General features: G+C 49.0%; 1 protein-coding gene across 9 annotated transcripts in view; it reads right to left on the bottom strand.

Moving 5' to 3' along the window:
• The window catches only part of LOC119844870 (NADPH--cytochrome P450 reductase), a 63,250-nt gene that overhangs the window by 4,642 nt on the left and 42,062 nt on the right, over window positions 1-16,546 (bottom strand). For all 9 annotated transcript variants that reach the window (XM_043499445.1, XM_038376304.2, XM_043499441.1 and 6 more), the window contains 10 exons: window positions 16,387-16,515; window positions 14,886-15,035; window positions 13,432-13,556; window positions 12,344-12,433; window positions 11,208-11,306; window positions 7,564-7,680; window positions 6,193-6,311; window positions 4,417-4,598; window positions 2,993-3,142; window positions 1,009-1,276 (listed from right to left, as the gene is read on the bottom strand). In XM_043499445.1, the coding sequence (XP_043355380.1) occupies window positions 1,009-1,276; window positions 2,993-3,142; window positions 4,417-4,598; window positions 6,193-6,311; window positions 7,564-7,680; window positions 11,208-11,306; window positions 12,344-12,433; window positions 13,432-13,556; window positions 14,886-15,035; window positions 16,387-16,515 (1,429 nt within the window). The remainder of the gene's footprint in view (window positions 1-1,008; window positions 1,277-2,992; window positions 3,143-4,416; window positions 4,599-6,192; window positions 6,312-7,563; window positions 7,681-11,207; window positions 11,307-12,343; window positions 12,434-13,431; window positions 13,557-14,885; window positions 15,036-16,386; window positions 16,516-16,546) is intronic.

Raw genomic sequence — 16,546 nt, forward strand, 5'->3', positions numbered from 1 at the left:
GCGAGCCAAGTTCGATGAAAGCGGCAGGGAAGCAGCTAATCGCAGGAGGTTGAGTTGAAACCTCTTCTGCTACTGACACCACTGGGTGCTTCCTCCTTTCTGGGCGTGGGCACCTCCAGATCAGCCACAACGCTGGTCAGACCCACCTTCCCTCAGCTCCCCGGCGCTGACAGACCCACCATGCTGCCTGCACCCCATTGCAGAGAAGGGAAGCAACGCTCCCTCCCGCTTTCCTGGCATTGAATGGTGCAGCTGTGTGTGTTGGACCAAAGTGCCGCCCAGCAGCTGGGCCCACAGAGGAAAAAGGGACCTGCTCCCCCCAGCAGCGTGTGCTGGGGTAGGAGCTGAACCTGGGGGAAAAGGCATTTTGGAGCAGATGTTACAATGATGAGACATGGCACCATTTAGGTAGGGCAAGGGGGCAGCTGCCACTCGTTATCTCAGGGACCCCAGCCCAGGTGTCATGCAGCTTCCCAGGGCTGCAAGTAAAAACAGGATGGGCTGCCGCTGGTGCCCTGAGCGCACCCCAGGGTTGCTCCATAGAGCCCCACGATAACGAGAGCCGTGATTGGCCCGTGGTGCTGTCAGTCACCGCAGGTCAGGGTGGGAGGGGATGCCCCCTACCAGCCTGCACATCTGCAGCAAACCATGCTGACCTAGGTGATTGCGGGGTGTGCGGAGTTGGGGGGGATGGGTGGCGGGGGTTTACAGGAAATAATCAGAACAATGCTCCCGTAACAGACTGACTTTTACATTCTAACCTTCAAAAACTCCAAAACCTTATGGCTGCTGAAAGTCTCTCCCCCCGGGGTGCCCCCCACACATGCTACAGAGAGAGCTACTTTTGAAGCCCCCTCAGGAACGATCCCCAGGTGTCTGGGAGGGGGCCCACCTCTGACAGCCAACATGCGATTGTCACTGGACACTGGCTCTATAGCGATGAGGCAGCACATCCAATCGATGGCTACTCCGGAACCAGCCCATCTGGCACCACGGCTGCACACTCACCTTGCTGCTTCAGCCAGGCCCGTTCTTGAATGAAGCCAACGAACGGGGCGATCCCAGTCCCGGGCCCAATCATGACGACGGGCGTGCTGGATTTGAAAGGCAACCGGAACTGTGACTTCCTGACGTACATGGGCACCGTTAACTTGTGCCCGTTTTCATTGGGCACCTTGTTCTTCAGCCAGGTAGTGGCCACTCCTTTGCTCACCCGGCCTGTCTTGGTCTCGTATTCCACAACCACAGCACAGATGTGGATGGAGTGAGGGTGAACCTGGAGCAAAACCAAAATTGGCACCAGCTTTAGAGATATGCGGTCACCCATCTGGCTTCTGGGAGGCACGTGAGGGTGAATTAGTCCCACTGGCTGTCCATAGACAAGAACCAGCATCCACTGGAGCGGGGAAGCTCACGAGAACAGTTGGTACAAGCCACTCTTTCCTGCAGCTCTCAGGATCTCAGATAACAGCCCAAGTGGACCTCCTGCTAAAGACTCATTTTATACCCCCTCTATCTTACACGGCTCCACGGGAACAATTTTGCCTCTATATATTCCACTCAGGGTACATCTCCATTGCAGTCAGAGGTGTGACTGCAGCACCGGCTTTGATCTAGCTAGCTCCAGTAACAATAGCAGCGAAGTCATGGCGGCATGGGCTACGCAAGCCCGCTTGGGACCTTGGGTTGGTACTTGAGCAACCACTACCAATGCTGTCACAGCTTCCCTGCTATTATTTGTTCAGGCTCCCTAGAGCAAAGCTACAGATGCTGTCACACCTCTGACTGCAGAGCAGACATGCCACAGGCTATGTTAAATCCTAGCACCAAAACAAGATGATATTGGGGAATCGATTATTTTTTGTCACGGTCCAAATTTCTTGGTCACGGTCTAGCCAAGAGAAAATAATAATAATTATGATAAGTAAATAAAAAATTTTCGGGGGTCTGTGCAAAAGCATCTGGGGGTCCGGATTTGGCCCCCTATTGACTACCCCGGTGCTCAAGGGAGTTGTCCTTTAGTGCCCCCTGCTGGGAGGAATGCCAGAGTCCTGGTGAGCTGATCTCAGTATCACTAGCCAGGTTAGTTGCCCAGCAGGATGGGGAGGAGGCAGAGTGCTGGTATGACATGCTCTCTAACTGAATCCTGTGACAGATCCCAATCCCGTCCCCCTGCATTGCGGGAGGAGTGAGGAACAAGTTGAGCTTTGAGGCAAAGCGAGGTTTTGCTGCACCTCAAATTCTCTCTGTGAGAGTTAGGGATGGAGCTAGGTCAGCAGGGGCTATCTGGAGGAACGGGAGCTCTGCATCAGCGTGTGGGACGTGTAACTGAAAGGATGCTGTGATCTGTTCCAGAGGATGCACCTCTCCCGCAATACCATGTCAGCTCTCTGGGCCGAGCTGTTCCTCTGCTTCTCTCCAAATTACAGCTCAGGAGATTTTCGATTCAGCATCCCGTTGTCCTGAGCTAGCTTGTAACGGCATCTCCAGCCTCGCAGGACACTTATTACTGCAGCAGACCTGACGCCAGTCTGAGTCTCAGCTACGGCTTCAGCCTGGTGCATGCTCAGAGCTGAGGTGTAGGGCTCTGCCCCATTCTGAGCTCCTGGTACAAAGTGCGAATGAAAACAATCCCAAGGCACGGAGTATTTACCTCCAGAATCCACCTCGCTACCAAACCATGGAAGCAGGACCCGAGAGCAGCAAGAGCGAAGCGGGGCAGCCTCAGGGCTGTGATGGGGACACTGATTCTGCATCCCACATGTGAAAGACCAAGTGCACAGTATGCATTTCCTTAAAGAGGAAATCCCTGCATTCCTTTCCCAGCCCCCAGATGCCCAACTATGCAGGGATTTGTCAGGATGGCTGGGGGGTTGGAAAGGGAGGGGATTCTCTCAGGGTTGCTCAGTGGCCTAGATCTTGCCAAGAAACAAAGTCCTTCCCCAGAGCTGATAGACTGCCCAGCTCCTGGAGGCACGGGGAAAGGACTCACCTTGGAAGAGGAGGCAATCGAGTAGTAACGGGCCTGCAGGCGAGGCAGCAGCTCACAGAGGTGGTCGATGGGAGGTCGGAGAGAAGATACATCCTGCAGAATGGCTAATATGTTCCTTCTGGCCTCCACAACCCAGCTGAGGTACAGCGTCTAGGTGCACAGAGGGTGTAGACAGGAGAACAAGGCAAAGGTGAAATCCTATGGCCTGTGAGATACAGGTGATCTGACTAGAGGATAATAATCATCCCTCATGGACTTAAAATCGGTGACTATCGGACATCAGTCACCAGGTTTCCTTGCACCCATCCTTTGGCACAATGAAGGAGCAGATCTGTGTAGGGAGCACAGGAGCAGGAGAGGAAATTGTAGCAGACTACAGGGAGTTGCACCGAGATGGATGGGGCTGGGGAAAGTTATTTCTGCAGGGCAGGTGGGAGCACTCTGCCTGCCATCAGCAAAGGCACTGCCAGCAATATCTGCACTCACGGCCTTTAACTCCTCCCCCAGAACACTCCTCCGCCCACCCCACCAGGTGCTACCTCCCTGCCCTGTCACATGGTGCAGGCCACTGGCACAGACCAAGCACGATAGGACTCTTGGAGTTCACCCAGCCTCTCTCCTAATAACCAAGGCAAGCCACCACTAAGGCCTCTGTTTGTCCTCTCCACCGTCACCCGGACACTTGGCACCGACAAAGATTAGGGGCAACATTTTCAAAAATACCTGTGACCGGTAGGCTCCCAAGTCCCATGTCCAGAAGTGACTGAGACACATGGGTGCCTGAGTCTCACTGGAGGTCAATGAAATTTAGGCTCCTAATGCCAACATTTTGGGAAAGAACCAAAACACACACACTCATTGAAACCTTCCTTGTCTTTTTCTCCCATCTACCTGCTGCTGCCCAAGGCTCTACTAGGGATTTGTAGGCACCTGGCTGTCTCAGGTAGATATTCAGGGGTTTAACTACTCATGACACCTAATTAACCCTTTCCCAGTAGCAAAACCAATTCCAAGGTTTGTGGGCCATTATTTACTTTAAGTATGATTTTCCCCCCTTGTTTTGCCGTGACATATCGTCGGCCTTGGACATAGATGGATAATTAGTTCAGCCCCAGTTACATTACAAATGGTAAAATATTTTATAATTTCAAAAAAAACCCACATCTATATAAATCCTCATACTTCAAGGCATAAGCCAACCTTTGACAGGTTACAGGATGGAACTTCTACAAACAGGTTACACCCTCGTTATCCATCCAGGGCTTCCTCAGACCGTCCTGTGACGGATCCAGGAGCAGTCAGTGTCCGAAAGAGGACACTGAGATAGACCCATCTGGCAGTTCCCAGACAGCCCGCCACCAGCCCACACAGAGAGAATCCCTGTTAAACAGCCTCCTCGCCCACAGAAGCGGTGGCACGCTCACCTTCCCCTCGGCAGCAGAAGACGCCATCTTGCGGAGGTGCTCCTGCTCGTTGGGGTCTGTGGCATACTGAGCCAGCTCGTACAGGACGTTGGTGCGCGGTGGGTTGGTGATGTCCAGGTAATAGGTCAGGGCTGTCCGGTACGTGGTGGGGCAGGGGAACGGATGCTTCTTATTGGATTCCTCTGGGGAAGGGAAAAGAGGAGGTTGAAATTCAGCGACACCATTGAGTCTCTGTGAGGCCATTAGAAAGAAAGTACACGGGGAAGACCACATTTATGGGGAAACAGACACAGAAAGGGGAACTGACTTCATGGAAGGCAGTGTGGCCTAGTGGCTTGAGCACCCTCTGAACGAATCTGTAATCACTAAGTGTAATTAACTCTAATCACCAGCACAAATGCTCCGTGACTACCCCGATGATCAGTCACATAAGCCGGAGTTAATTCAGTTTAGTGAGCTAGGAAAGAGTCCAAGGTATGCTGCCTGGGCTGTAACAGACAGAGAGGGCACTGCAGGCCGGGATCTTGTTGTCTCTACCTGCATGTTAAAGAAGTGGACAAGCTGCTTCACCTTTTGGAAACTGGGGCACTGGTTCTCAGCAGGGGCGGCTCTACCAATTTTGCAGCCCCAAGCAGTCACCGCCGCAATAGCGGCGGAGCTGTCGCTGAATTGCCGCCGCGCCCGGAAGAGCGGCGGAGCTGCCGCCGCGGGACACGGAACGCCGCCCCATTCTGAATGCCGCCCCAAGCACCTGCTTGGAAAGGTGGTGCCTGGAGCCAGCCCTGGTTCTCAGCCACCAGGAAGTTGCCTTCAGAGGGTAAAGCTTGGGTGTCCCTTCCCTATAACAACCTGTTTTCAAGGAGTCCAGACTAGGCTACTGTCCAACACAGAAGAACAGAACTGTAGGTGAAAAGGCCGCACGCCCCACACAGTGTCCATTCATAGCTTTTACATGCTGTCCTGCCAGAGCGCCATCGAGGAGGGTCAGCAACCTTGGCTGACTCTGCTGAGAGCAACGTGTGGAAGTATGTGCGGTGCTGTGACAAGGGCGTTATCGCTGCACAGTTCAATACACCGCAAGTCAGAGACTAACCCTTTAATTAAATAATGGCACTAAGGAACAAGGGCTCTTCTGGTGCTGCAGATTATCAGGTAACGTATAGGGAGAACACAGCAGACTCGCTCTGGTATCCTGTAACTAGGGACAAGTCAGGTGCCTCGCTTGTGCATACATCTGCGTAGCACATTCACAATAGAGCTACTTAATTATGCAACAGCACTGAAACTCGGCAGTAGTAATGCCAGTTATCCAGAATCCTGCCTCAGCGCAGGGGGATGGAACTGATGACCTCTTGAGGTCCCTTTGAGCTCTATGTTTCTACAATGATAAATTCTTTGTATTTTGGTGACACTAAAAGCCACGGTCACAGACTAAAATTCAGCAGTGCTAGATGCTGTACAAACACAGAACAAAAATATGGTCCCCGCCCCACAGAGACAGCAGGATCTGAAGTTCTTCCTAATCTGGGTTCTGATGGAAAGGCAGAGGATCAAATCCACTGCCCTGATTCTTAGAGCCTCAGGCCAAGTATGATCCAAATCAAAAGATCCTTCTCTGCAAAAATACCGATAGCATGATCAAAAGCAGTTCTTCAGTTCGTCTCATGTAGGGATAACCCCACTCTGCATAAGTAACACACAAAAACTCAGACACAAAGAAAAGGAGCAAATTTCCACTTGGCTGCTGGAACGATGGCTCTTGTTTGGACTACTAACCATCCAGGTTGTTTAAGGACATGATCATATCCAGATCTGCGCCCAGAATCTCGCCGATCTGGTTCACTAGTGATGTGTCGTTAGCTGGGTACACAGCAATATGGTCCCCAGACTCATACCTAGGGAGAGGAAAAGGATATCAACATGCAACACTGACTCATGGATGCTGTAGAGTCAGATGACCTGGTCACCTGATATAAACCTGCATCTTGGACTGCTGAACTGTTCCACAGGAGGATGGGGGGAATCAAACAAAAGTTCCCGCCTTATGGAAATTCTACATAAGGTGGGGGAGGAAAATAATGATTGTCTTCAGCTTGCTTCTCCTCTGCTCCCCACCCCAAAGAGATACTTGAAAACACCTGGAAACAAAAGGAGTGGAACTGAAAGGGGGAGAAGAACTGCTGGGCCCAAGCTAGAACTGCTGGCCTGTGAATGACTCTACCTGAACCAATATCTAGGGTGAGGAATTATTTGTAACCAGTTTCTTTAGGGAATCTAGCTTAGTTTGCTGCCTTGTATAATTTTCTTAGTAATCTGCTTTGCTGTTTGCCACCTCTTTATCCACTTAAAATATACCTTTTTGTAGTTGTTACAATGATCTATTGTTTATAATATAACCCAGTTTATAAAATTTCTAATGGGGGGCATCACCTCCTCCCTCGATGTGGAGGAAGGTGGTGAACTTCATATAACTTTGGGCTTGTACCCAAGGGGGGTGAACATCTGGGTGCTGTAGTAAGTCCCTTAAGCCGAGTCCTCACAGAGCTGATCTCAGTGGTTGTATCTTCCGCAGCTGGGGGTGGCCCTGCCTGTGAGCTTTGCTGGGGGAGGCTTAAGAGCCTGGCTCGGCAAGACGGTGTTCAAGGAGGCCCAGGCTGGCAGAAAAAGGCGGGCTCAGTGGTAGCTTTAGCACCTCAGGTGATATCTCAGGGGGTCCAGCCCATCATAGTGGGATGCCTGAACAGCCCTGTCTGAAGTGAGGCCAAAAAGATGAGTGTACTGATCCCATTATGATGCTCTCTTCTTCTAGCATATTTACTGAAGAAGGAGCCCAAAGACCATTAGACTGCAGCTATAGGGATTCCTCAACTGTGACCGACACATACAGCCACCTCTGGGGTAGAACACGGCAGCCGTTCTGTGATGAAACAACACAGTATTTAAGACAGGAGGAAATAACTGCAAGGAGAAAAATAAAAATTGATCAAAGTTATCCTGATCCAAAACCACAAAGGAACCTTGGTGCCAGAAAACACAATAGTGAGACTCCAATCTAAGCTCTGGGAGGAGTCAGGCACGTGAATTCCCAAGCTTCACTTATGGTCCCCACACCTTATCCCAGTATAATATCCCCCAGTGGAGGGGTACCTGATTTTGGAGCCAGAGATGTCCAATTCCAAGTGCATGAGGTGCCTCTCTCCGCCCTGGTTCAGCTTTCGGTTCAGGGTAACAGGTGCCAGGAAAGGGTTCTTTGCATCAAATGGGCTGGAGGGAACAGCAAGCACTCCGTTTACAACTAGACTTTACAGTATCCTTGTTCTGTGCAACTTAAAGGCACGATTAGTTTCACCCCATTGCACTGATCTTTCGGTTCATTTTCTTCCTTTTTCTAACGGAGTTTTTCTTTTTTTGATAGGTCAGTAGTTGACTTTACACAGAGTAACAGCTGGCTGGCTTGGAGGCATGAAAACATCAATGGATAAGACCTTCCTTTTCCAGGTCCTTCTACTTATGGGTCTCCCCATCTATAAAATGGGGATACCACCTCTTTTGTAAAGTGTTTTGAGATCTACAGATGAAATGCACTATATAAGAGCAAGGTATTAACATTACTGTTCCCACCACAATAGTACCTGAACCTCTGACACTCCCGCTTCCCTATATGGCAGGAATACAGTTTATTCCACTTTGCAGCACTTGGTTATAGAAGCTCCCAGGTCACCACCTACAGCCTGGTTGCTGACCCTGGGGATGAATGCAGGGCTCTCTGCATTAATTCTACAAGCAGGTGCCAGGGAGATTACAAATTAGTCTCTTTCCGCTTATAGTTATAGATGTGATGGCCCAGGAGCTTTTGACAAACTTTAAAACAGTCCATACCAAAATAATAAAACCTAGCAGCAAATCCTCGCCAACAGCACAAAAGTAACCAACCAAAGAGATGAGAGACCCCCAATTCCCTCCCAACCACACCAACCCTCATGTATCTACCACCTCCCCAAAAGTCCATGGAAAATCAATAGGTTTTGCAGAATGCGGGCCCCACCCAAGTTGCTGCAGGTGCTGCTTTAATCAAGGGCTTCAAATCCGGCCTCTAAGTTTGTTCCTGCCCAGAGAGAGAGAGATGCCAGCAGGTAGCACTGAAACTATGGGGTGTGTAGATGCAACAGGTATTCAGGAACTAAAATACTATTTACACACTTTTCTAGAGCACCACATCGTCAAGAGCGTCTGAGCACCATATATGCACTAGCGAATATAACCCAAATGCCCAGGTGAGATAAGGAAGGATTATAAAAAAGGATCCCCTCTCATGCAGATGGGGAAAACTGAGTGCGGAAGCAATTTCCTCTAAGGCCATCCAGCAAATGAGTGGCCTGTAATGTGCAAGTAACACTAAATGATCATGATGGTCCCTTCTGACCTTAGAGTCTATGAGTAGCAAAGCCAAGAAAAGAACTCCTGATTGCTAATTTAGCGTCTCAAACACAAGTCCATTCAGCCTCTCAGATCTGCACACTATTAAAACGCCCTGGTTAAAAACATAGCCTCTAGTGTTTAGAGCAAGTACCAGTTCCCACCTGCCAGAAAGGGTTTTTTTGTTGAAGTGTTGCAATTCCCCTGTAGCTCCCAAGAGGGAAAGCAGCTCCTGTAAACCACTAGCATGTCTCCCTCCAACAGCATTACGGGAAGGTGCGCAGCGTTTCATGTTCCCAAATGCAGCGCTGCTCATGAGCCAACCCAAAGGATCATTGCCTAAGCAGATGAACAGCCACAGTGTCCTTACTGAGAGAATGCAGAGCGTGACATTGCACCTGGTATCAGAGGACTTTCTGTTGGATCGCAGCTTTGCGGCTTTACAGGGCCAAACCTCTGAAGGTTAACAGACACCGGAGGGAAATTGCAATGGACTTTTCATGGGGTTTTGTCCTTCCATGTTCTGTGCCAAGCGCTGGTTTCTATTATCTGTCTGCAAATTGGTGACTCTGTCCCCACCCTTTCTGGAGCATGTTTCAATAGACATTGCAACATGTGCATGGATCTTCTGAGAGTGTCACATGGTTTTTCCTCACTGGCCTTCTACACTCAAGGGAGCAGAGAGTATTTCATAACACACTGAGTTCAGGAACTGCCATTCCAGAAGGGAAGCTAAGAGAGGGCTATGGCTTGGAAGTTCCTTCCACCCCCTCCATCTATCGATCGTACCTATATGGCCCCCAATAACTGGGGTATCTGAGCACATCCCGATCTTTAATGTATTTACCAAATCCCATGAGGGCAGTACTATTATCCCAATTTTAAAGGCGGCAAACTGAGGCACAGAGAGACCTGTCCCAGGTCACACACAAAGTCTGTGGCAGAGCAGAAAATTGAACCCTGGTCTCCCAAGTCATAGTCTAGTGCCTAACCCACTGTGCCACCTTTCCTCTCTTCTTCCACCCCCCCTAAATTAGTTGAAACTTAGTACAATGCAATCTTGTAAACTGACACAGTGTTAGAAGATGCATCAATGCTCTCTCTCTCTCTCTCTCTCTCTCTCATTAGCCCAAAATGGCTCCTCCTGGTAGCATGAAAAACTAGATCGGATCAGTTGGATCTGAAAAAGCCCTCTACTGGGTCATTTACCCCTCCATCACGCTGCAGTTCAACAGGACTGATTTCATTATCTTTACACCGTCCCTAAGGAATGGGTGTCTAGCCTTGACTATCCGGGCAGAGCCTCCCTTGGCAGCTTGATCCTTATGGTTATTCCTGATGCTTAACCTGAGTTTACCCTGCGGCAAGTGATCTCTTTCTTTCTTCTTCTGTCCTGTATGAAACTGCGGCCTCTCCCCTGCAGAAGACAGCTGGCTTCCCCCTTAGGCTTCCTCCCAGGCCTCAATCTTTCATTACAACAACATTTGTGGCTCTGCTCTGACCTCTCCAATGCATTTGTCTCTTGAGAAAGCGGTGAAGAAAGCTGCAATACCTAAACCAATGTCACAAGTGCAGTGCTGAAACTACCAGATCATTTTAAACTCAGTGCCTCTGATCATTGCCTGCTTCTCTCATTCCAGCAGAGCAGGTCTCAATCAGCACAGTCTTACCCATCCCATATAGACCAACCCCTGACTCAATACAGCACAAAGGGAATAAAATGTAATGGTCAGATCTTCGCCTGCATAATGCTTTTTCTTGGAAACTAAATCAGGGCTCAGGAATGAGACAGGACAGAACAGCGTCCCAAAGTTCTAAGTGAAAGTTAGTAGCAGCATTTCTGTCAGGTCATTGTGGGACACGACTTTTGTTTTTCAATCTCGACTCTGGTATTTTACAGCCACACATTCAAATAATGGGGTTTAATCTGCAAAATATGCCCACACAGACAATGTAATGCAGGCGGAATAAGCCTTTGCACATGGGTTTTGTATATACAATGGCATGGCCTTGCAGGAACAACTTAATTCCTAGTGTGGCCTTAAACAGCACTGGCGAAATTCAAAAGCAGAAGTCTACAACAGCATGTTTAATATAGCTGACTTTTCATCACCATTGTATTAGTCCTCATTATTCAGGTGGCACCTACAGGCCCCAATCAGAGTCCCACTGTGTTACGTACTGTACACACATAATACAAGAGACTGCCCCAGAGAGTTTATGGTCTAAGCACTGGCGGGGATTTTAGGAGGCCATGTTAGGGAAATGACAACTTCCAGCAGAGCCTTTAATATTAGGCTTTGAAGGACATGCTCCTTGACTTTTCTGCACTGACCACTCTCAGCCAAAGTTACCTGGGATAATCTGATACTTACGGTTTCTGGCTTTCATAGCTCTTTAGCCGGCCCATCTCGCCAATGTAGACCTTGTTCATATTGATGTCTGTGTGGACCACCAGCTCATATTGACGGATGCTGGAAAAAAGAGAGAAAGAAGGCAGCTGTGAACCACCAAACGCAGCTTGGACAATGTGTAGCATCTGATTTGCTGGGTGTAATCAACAACCCTCTTTTCCCAGTCAAAGTCCCTATGCAGAGAAAGCACTTTTGGAAGTGGTGGGAAGTAGCGGCATGATGAGTTATTTTAGCATTTTAAGCTTCAAAAATGCTGGTCAAAGCTGCTTAGGTCACACATACCACAAGTTTGGAGGTCTCAGTCTAATGGCCTAGAGACCACAGGCCTCATCACAAATACACTTAGTAATGTGGCACAACCCTCAGCTTTCTCAGAAAAGATCAGGGCCAGAGCTACCTGGGGAAGCTTCAAAAGGAAAAAACAATGTTCACTAAGCGCTGAAATTTGCTGAACCCTTTACGATTGATTGGAAAACGTTCTTTGCGGGACTTTGCTCCCGAGCTGTTAATCGACACAAAATTCATCAGCTTTAGGCTGTCAGACAAACGTTCCCCATTTATGAACTACAGTTTATGAACTACAGGGAGAGAGATAGCTCTAGATTGCATTCAATCAGTATTCAGCGTGACATGTTGGTGCCCAGGCTTGCTTTGGCAGATGATTTAAGTATTTTATCAGACCATGATAAATGGGGTTGGGCAGTGCCTGGGAGATGGCCTAGTGAGACACAAGAGGGAGACCAGAGAAACAGCAGCAGCATCACTGGACTCATCACCAGGTTGACAACTTGACAACTATTTATAAAGAGTTTTGTGCCATGGAGCCGCGAACTCAACAAATGGAGCCAAAAAAGTTCTGATCTGAAGTCACTTACCCCAGGACGTAGGGATGTTTGGACTGGACCCTCTCTCATTTACAAGGGTGAATCTACTTAAGGTTTCTCGCTACTTTTAAGTCTCAATAGGGTGATTCTTTGCTCTTTGAAAAGCAGACACCAGCTCAGGCCTGGATGGGGATTGGATGCCAAAATGCCACTTTCCACTTGGGATTTCTGCAAAAAAATCCATGCCGGTATCTCCTCTGCTCCCACACTTACCTGGACTCCTCTCCGGTAGCTTCCACGCCAAAGTGCTCGCACACTGCCGGCCAGAACTGCTCACGCCAAGTGATGAAATCTTCTTCCAGGCTGTTCAGGGCAGGAGAGAAGTAGCAGTGTCAATGCCATGTCCTGGACAGCCAGAGGGGTGCTCCGGAAGCAAACTGCAGTGAGGCCCCAATGCAATATCTCCTCCCACACCGCATGCACCCCTCCGTACCTGCCCTCCTCTAGTTCACACACCAAATAACTAATTTTAGCTGGACCCCAGGGAGCTAGGATGACAAATTCACATTCAGACCCAGGCCATGTCTCCATTTCTGCAATATCATCAGTGATTCAGGCAGCAGCCATACAAGAGGGTGCCGGTGCGATACTGGTGACCGCATGTTCACTGGTGAACTCCAGTTCACACAGAAGAATGTGCAGCAATGCTTTCTCCACTTCTGGGTTTTTTCTCCAGAGGTTTCCTCTCTATATCTGGCCCTCACTAATAAAATCAGAGCCCTAGGTGGGGAGTCTGCAGGCAGCATTACCGAGAAAGATCAATCAAGGTTTTGGGAGGCCTTTATTTTATTGAACAGTTTTAACTTCAGACTGAGAACACTTGAGGCAAGCTCCGGGCTAATGCAAGTTTCCATTTGGTGGAATAATCGCAGGAGTGATTGCACCCGTGCATGTAAAAGCAAATCAAAAGCTACAGTAACAACAGTGTGTCAGGCAGATATAGACGTGGGGGTTGAGAAAGACAGAGGGTCCAGCTAGTTTATACACTTGAAAGCTAAAGAATTTTAGCTACATCCTGCTGCCTCTATGAAAACAACTCCTGATGCACAAGGGATCTGGCAAACTACACGACTCCGAACCGTACAGCAATCCCATAGGTTTCTGCCCCAGTGAGGACGTAAAGCCCACTTCCCAATTCAGCACACATCCTAGCCCCCAACCAGTCTCTGCCAGGTACATATGCTAGTTAGCAGAAAGTTAGCCCCCATACGTTTTATATAGACACACACACAATATGGTCTGTTCTGCTGTGCTTGCTCCGAGCCAGCCAATGCTCAAACCAAACATCCAACTCTACTCACTTCCCATCATCATCTCCCATGCCGAGCTCAAATATCCGCTGGGCTCCAAGCTGCTCCAGCCTCTTGTCCACGTATTTCCCCATCGCGTTGAAGTGCTCGTAAGTCTTGTTGCCTAGCCCAAACACCTGGAAGGGAACGACAGTCAATCAATCAGACCAAGTCAATGCATTAATTCAAAAACCTCACGCCAAAGAGGATGGCTATAAACATATAAAGTCTCTATCAAAAGGAGTCGGGAAGCCCATTTGGAGGGCTCTGGCTGGCAAACGAGGTAGGTTTTCTGTGGCTATAACCTTTCACCACTATTGTAGGCCACTGGTTCAAATTCAGCCCAGATCCACAGTGACCAAAAGCTGTCCCCATCTGCTGGTTATTTGGTGTTCTCTGAAGTGAGCTGGAGGTTTCAGTTCCTGAGGGACAGAACCGTACTAAAAAGCACCCCCACAACTGGCTCCTTTTTAGAAGCCTCAAGAAAGAGGCCCAGCACTGAATGAGCCATGAGTCTGAACTGTCCTCTCCCCCATTATAAATAATCTGAATACCACCACCTTGCTCTTTCATAGCACTTTTCATTAGTAGATTTCAAAAGTGCTTTGCAAAGGTGTCATTTTACAGACGGGGAGACTGAGGTATGTTGCAGGGAAGTGACTCGCCCAAGGTCATCCCACAGGCCAGTCGAGCCAGGGATGGAACCCAGGTCTCCTGAGTCCCAGTCTGGAGTTCTATCCACTAGGTCACACTGGTTCAGGCACGTGAGTGGGGCAGAGTGAGGGTAGTGGCACCTCTTCTGGGGCCAAACAGAGAACTTGGCTCTACATCTCTCATCAATATCCAGCTCTCTAATCTACCATCCCTTCCATTCCATTGTCAGCGATGGACATCTTTGTACCGTATGTTATATCCCCACTGGGGTGAAACTACCTCATTTGGAGACCAAGCAATGGATTATCTCATTCTTTGCAATTCTGGGTACCACCCAGCCCAGGAAATCTGCAGGGGAGGTAGGTAAGGCAGTTCCATCTCAGCGATTATTAAATTTAAGTACAGGAAAGAAATGATACATTTCTTGGAATGACCTAATTTGCAGGAGAATATCTGGCCTAAGGCTGTCCAATTAGCCTGCTAAACAGTAACAGTAGCCTGTAACTGAGTTACAGCCTATGCATTCATGTGCATAGTAGACGCCGTCTGCAGCAATATGTACCCAATGATCCTTCCTGATGCAGAGGGGAAGGAGGGAGACATGAGTCATTTTTAAAGCACACAGAACCATGTTTACAAACGTGCAGCACACAATGGTGCGCACCTGATATAGACATGCAAGTCATGGATGCAAGGCATGCAAACTGAGACTGCATGCTCACGTGTAAATTCATGTCTGATTTGGGCATGTGCATTGGGGTCTTTCATACCTAAATCAGGCATAAGCAGTAACGCAGAGCTGGTTTACTTACTGCAAATTTGAGACCAGTCAGGTCAGTTTCAGTCTCCTGCAGCCAGTCATAGAAATCCTGGGCATTGTCCGTGGGATCACCCTCTCCGTACGTAGCCATGCAGAACACGGCCAAGGAATTGTCAATCTCAGAGAGGCGGCTCAGATCAGACTAGAAACAAGGCCAGAGAGATTAAGTTCCTTATATTATGTAACACTTCTCAACTTCAAGGATTCCAAAGCAATTATTGTGAACGTTATTATGGCTGGGCGGGGTGGGGGGGGGGGTTAACATCACCACCACTAAAATGCAACTGCCTCTGGTGTGCAATGTGGCAATTGTTTGGTGTTACTTTGCATTGTTAACCAATAGGATTGCGGCCAGGACAGTGCGGTTAATGCTCTTACTCTTCAGGAAAGCACCATGGAATATTCTGAACAGGCTACAAGTGGTGAGGCCAAATGTTTAATCGAAGAGATAGCACCTCAGAACCCTTCAGGTGGCCTGGCGACAGATTCCCAGGGTAAAGGTGACCTATCAGATCACCAGAATCGAGGTGTTGTCTGTGATACAGAGGTGGTAGAACATCTGCAAGGACTTCGGAGCACTGGTTCTGGTCCCAACTGAGAGATTTCTCTCACTCACTGGTTCTAAGAGCATGAGGTCCAATTTCTCTTCGGAGTGAAGTTCCTCTCCGACTCAGATCCCAGAGCAAGGTGGCCTCCTGCCCAGCCAGGCCTCAGAAGAGGAGCTTCTGGCTCACTTCACTTTGTAAGCAGCTATTATTGTCTATACTCTTCAGTAGCATATCTGACTGGCATGCCGAGGTCACAGAGGTCTCAGTTCAGCGGGCAGAGGTTAGCTAATGGAGGAACACGAACCAGAGCGGGCGAGCTCTGCAGAAGCGGCTAGCTCATTCTTTCCAAACAGCCCACAATAGCTTCCTGCTTGTTCCCACCCTTTCACTGCCTGGCATGATCAGCCCTGTTCAGCTCCTGCTTTCGGCACAATCAAGCCAAGAACCTGCTTGAAGCCCCAGAGCACACCCAAGATCTGCGGCTCACAGCCCTGCCCCAATCCCACTGCCAGAAAGGGAGAAATCCATTGGCCCAATCTCTCCTCCCAGCAGATGGTAAAGTCTGGCTCTTTGGGGGACCCTAAAAATGGTTGGTTCAGTTCACGATTGCTCCCCTTTTTGGAATAACACTGTAAAGCAGGTGGTGACCCCTCCTCGTTCCGACAGGAAGCAGCACATCACTTTCCAGGGGCTAAGGCCCTTGATTTTGCTAGCACTAAATGGTTCAATGACACATTCCTCATCCCTGTGCCATATCTTACTGGGTCCACAGTTACTTAATAATTGCTGCAAGCAGCCGATGCTAACAGCTCATCCCCTTCTTTGTTAATTAATAACACATCCCTTCAGCATGCTTGCGGGTCGCAGGCACCACTTACATACCCTTCGCACGCACGGAATTCGATAATGGAGTAAAGATGCTGTGTGCAGCAAAATTTAACTTACCAAATCATACTCCTCGGGGTCCGCTGACATACCTCGCATGCCGTACCGATGGGCATCTTTGGAAAGGCGATTGGAAAACTCCTCTGCTGTACCAGTCTGGGAACCATAAAACACCACGATGTTTCGCCCCTGGAAAGATAGAGACCCAGTTACACACAAG

Source organism: Dermochelys coriacea, chromosome 17 (genome assembly GCF_009764565.3).
Source record: "Dermochelys coriacea isolate rDerCor1 chromosome 17, rDerCor1.pri.v4, whole genome shotgun sequence".
Classification (NCBI taxonomy): Eukaryota; Metazoa; Chordata; order Testudines; family Dermochelyidae; genus Dermochelys; species Dermochelys coriacea.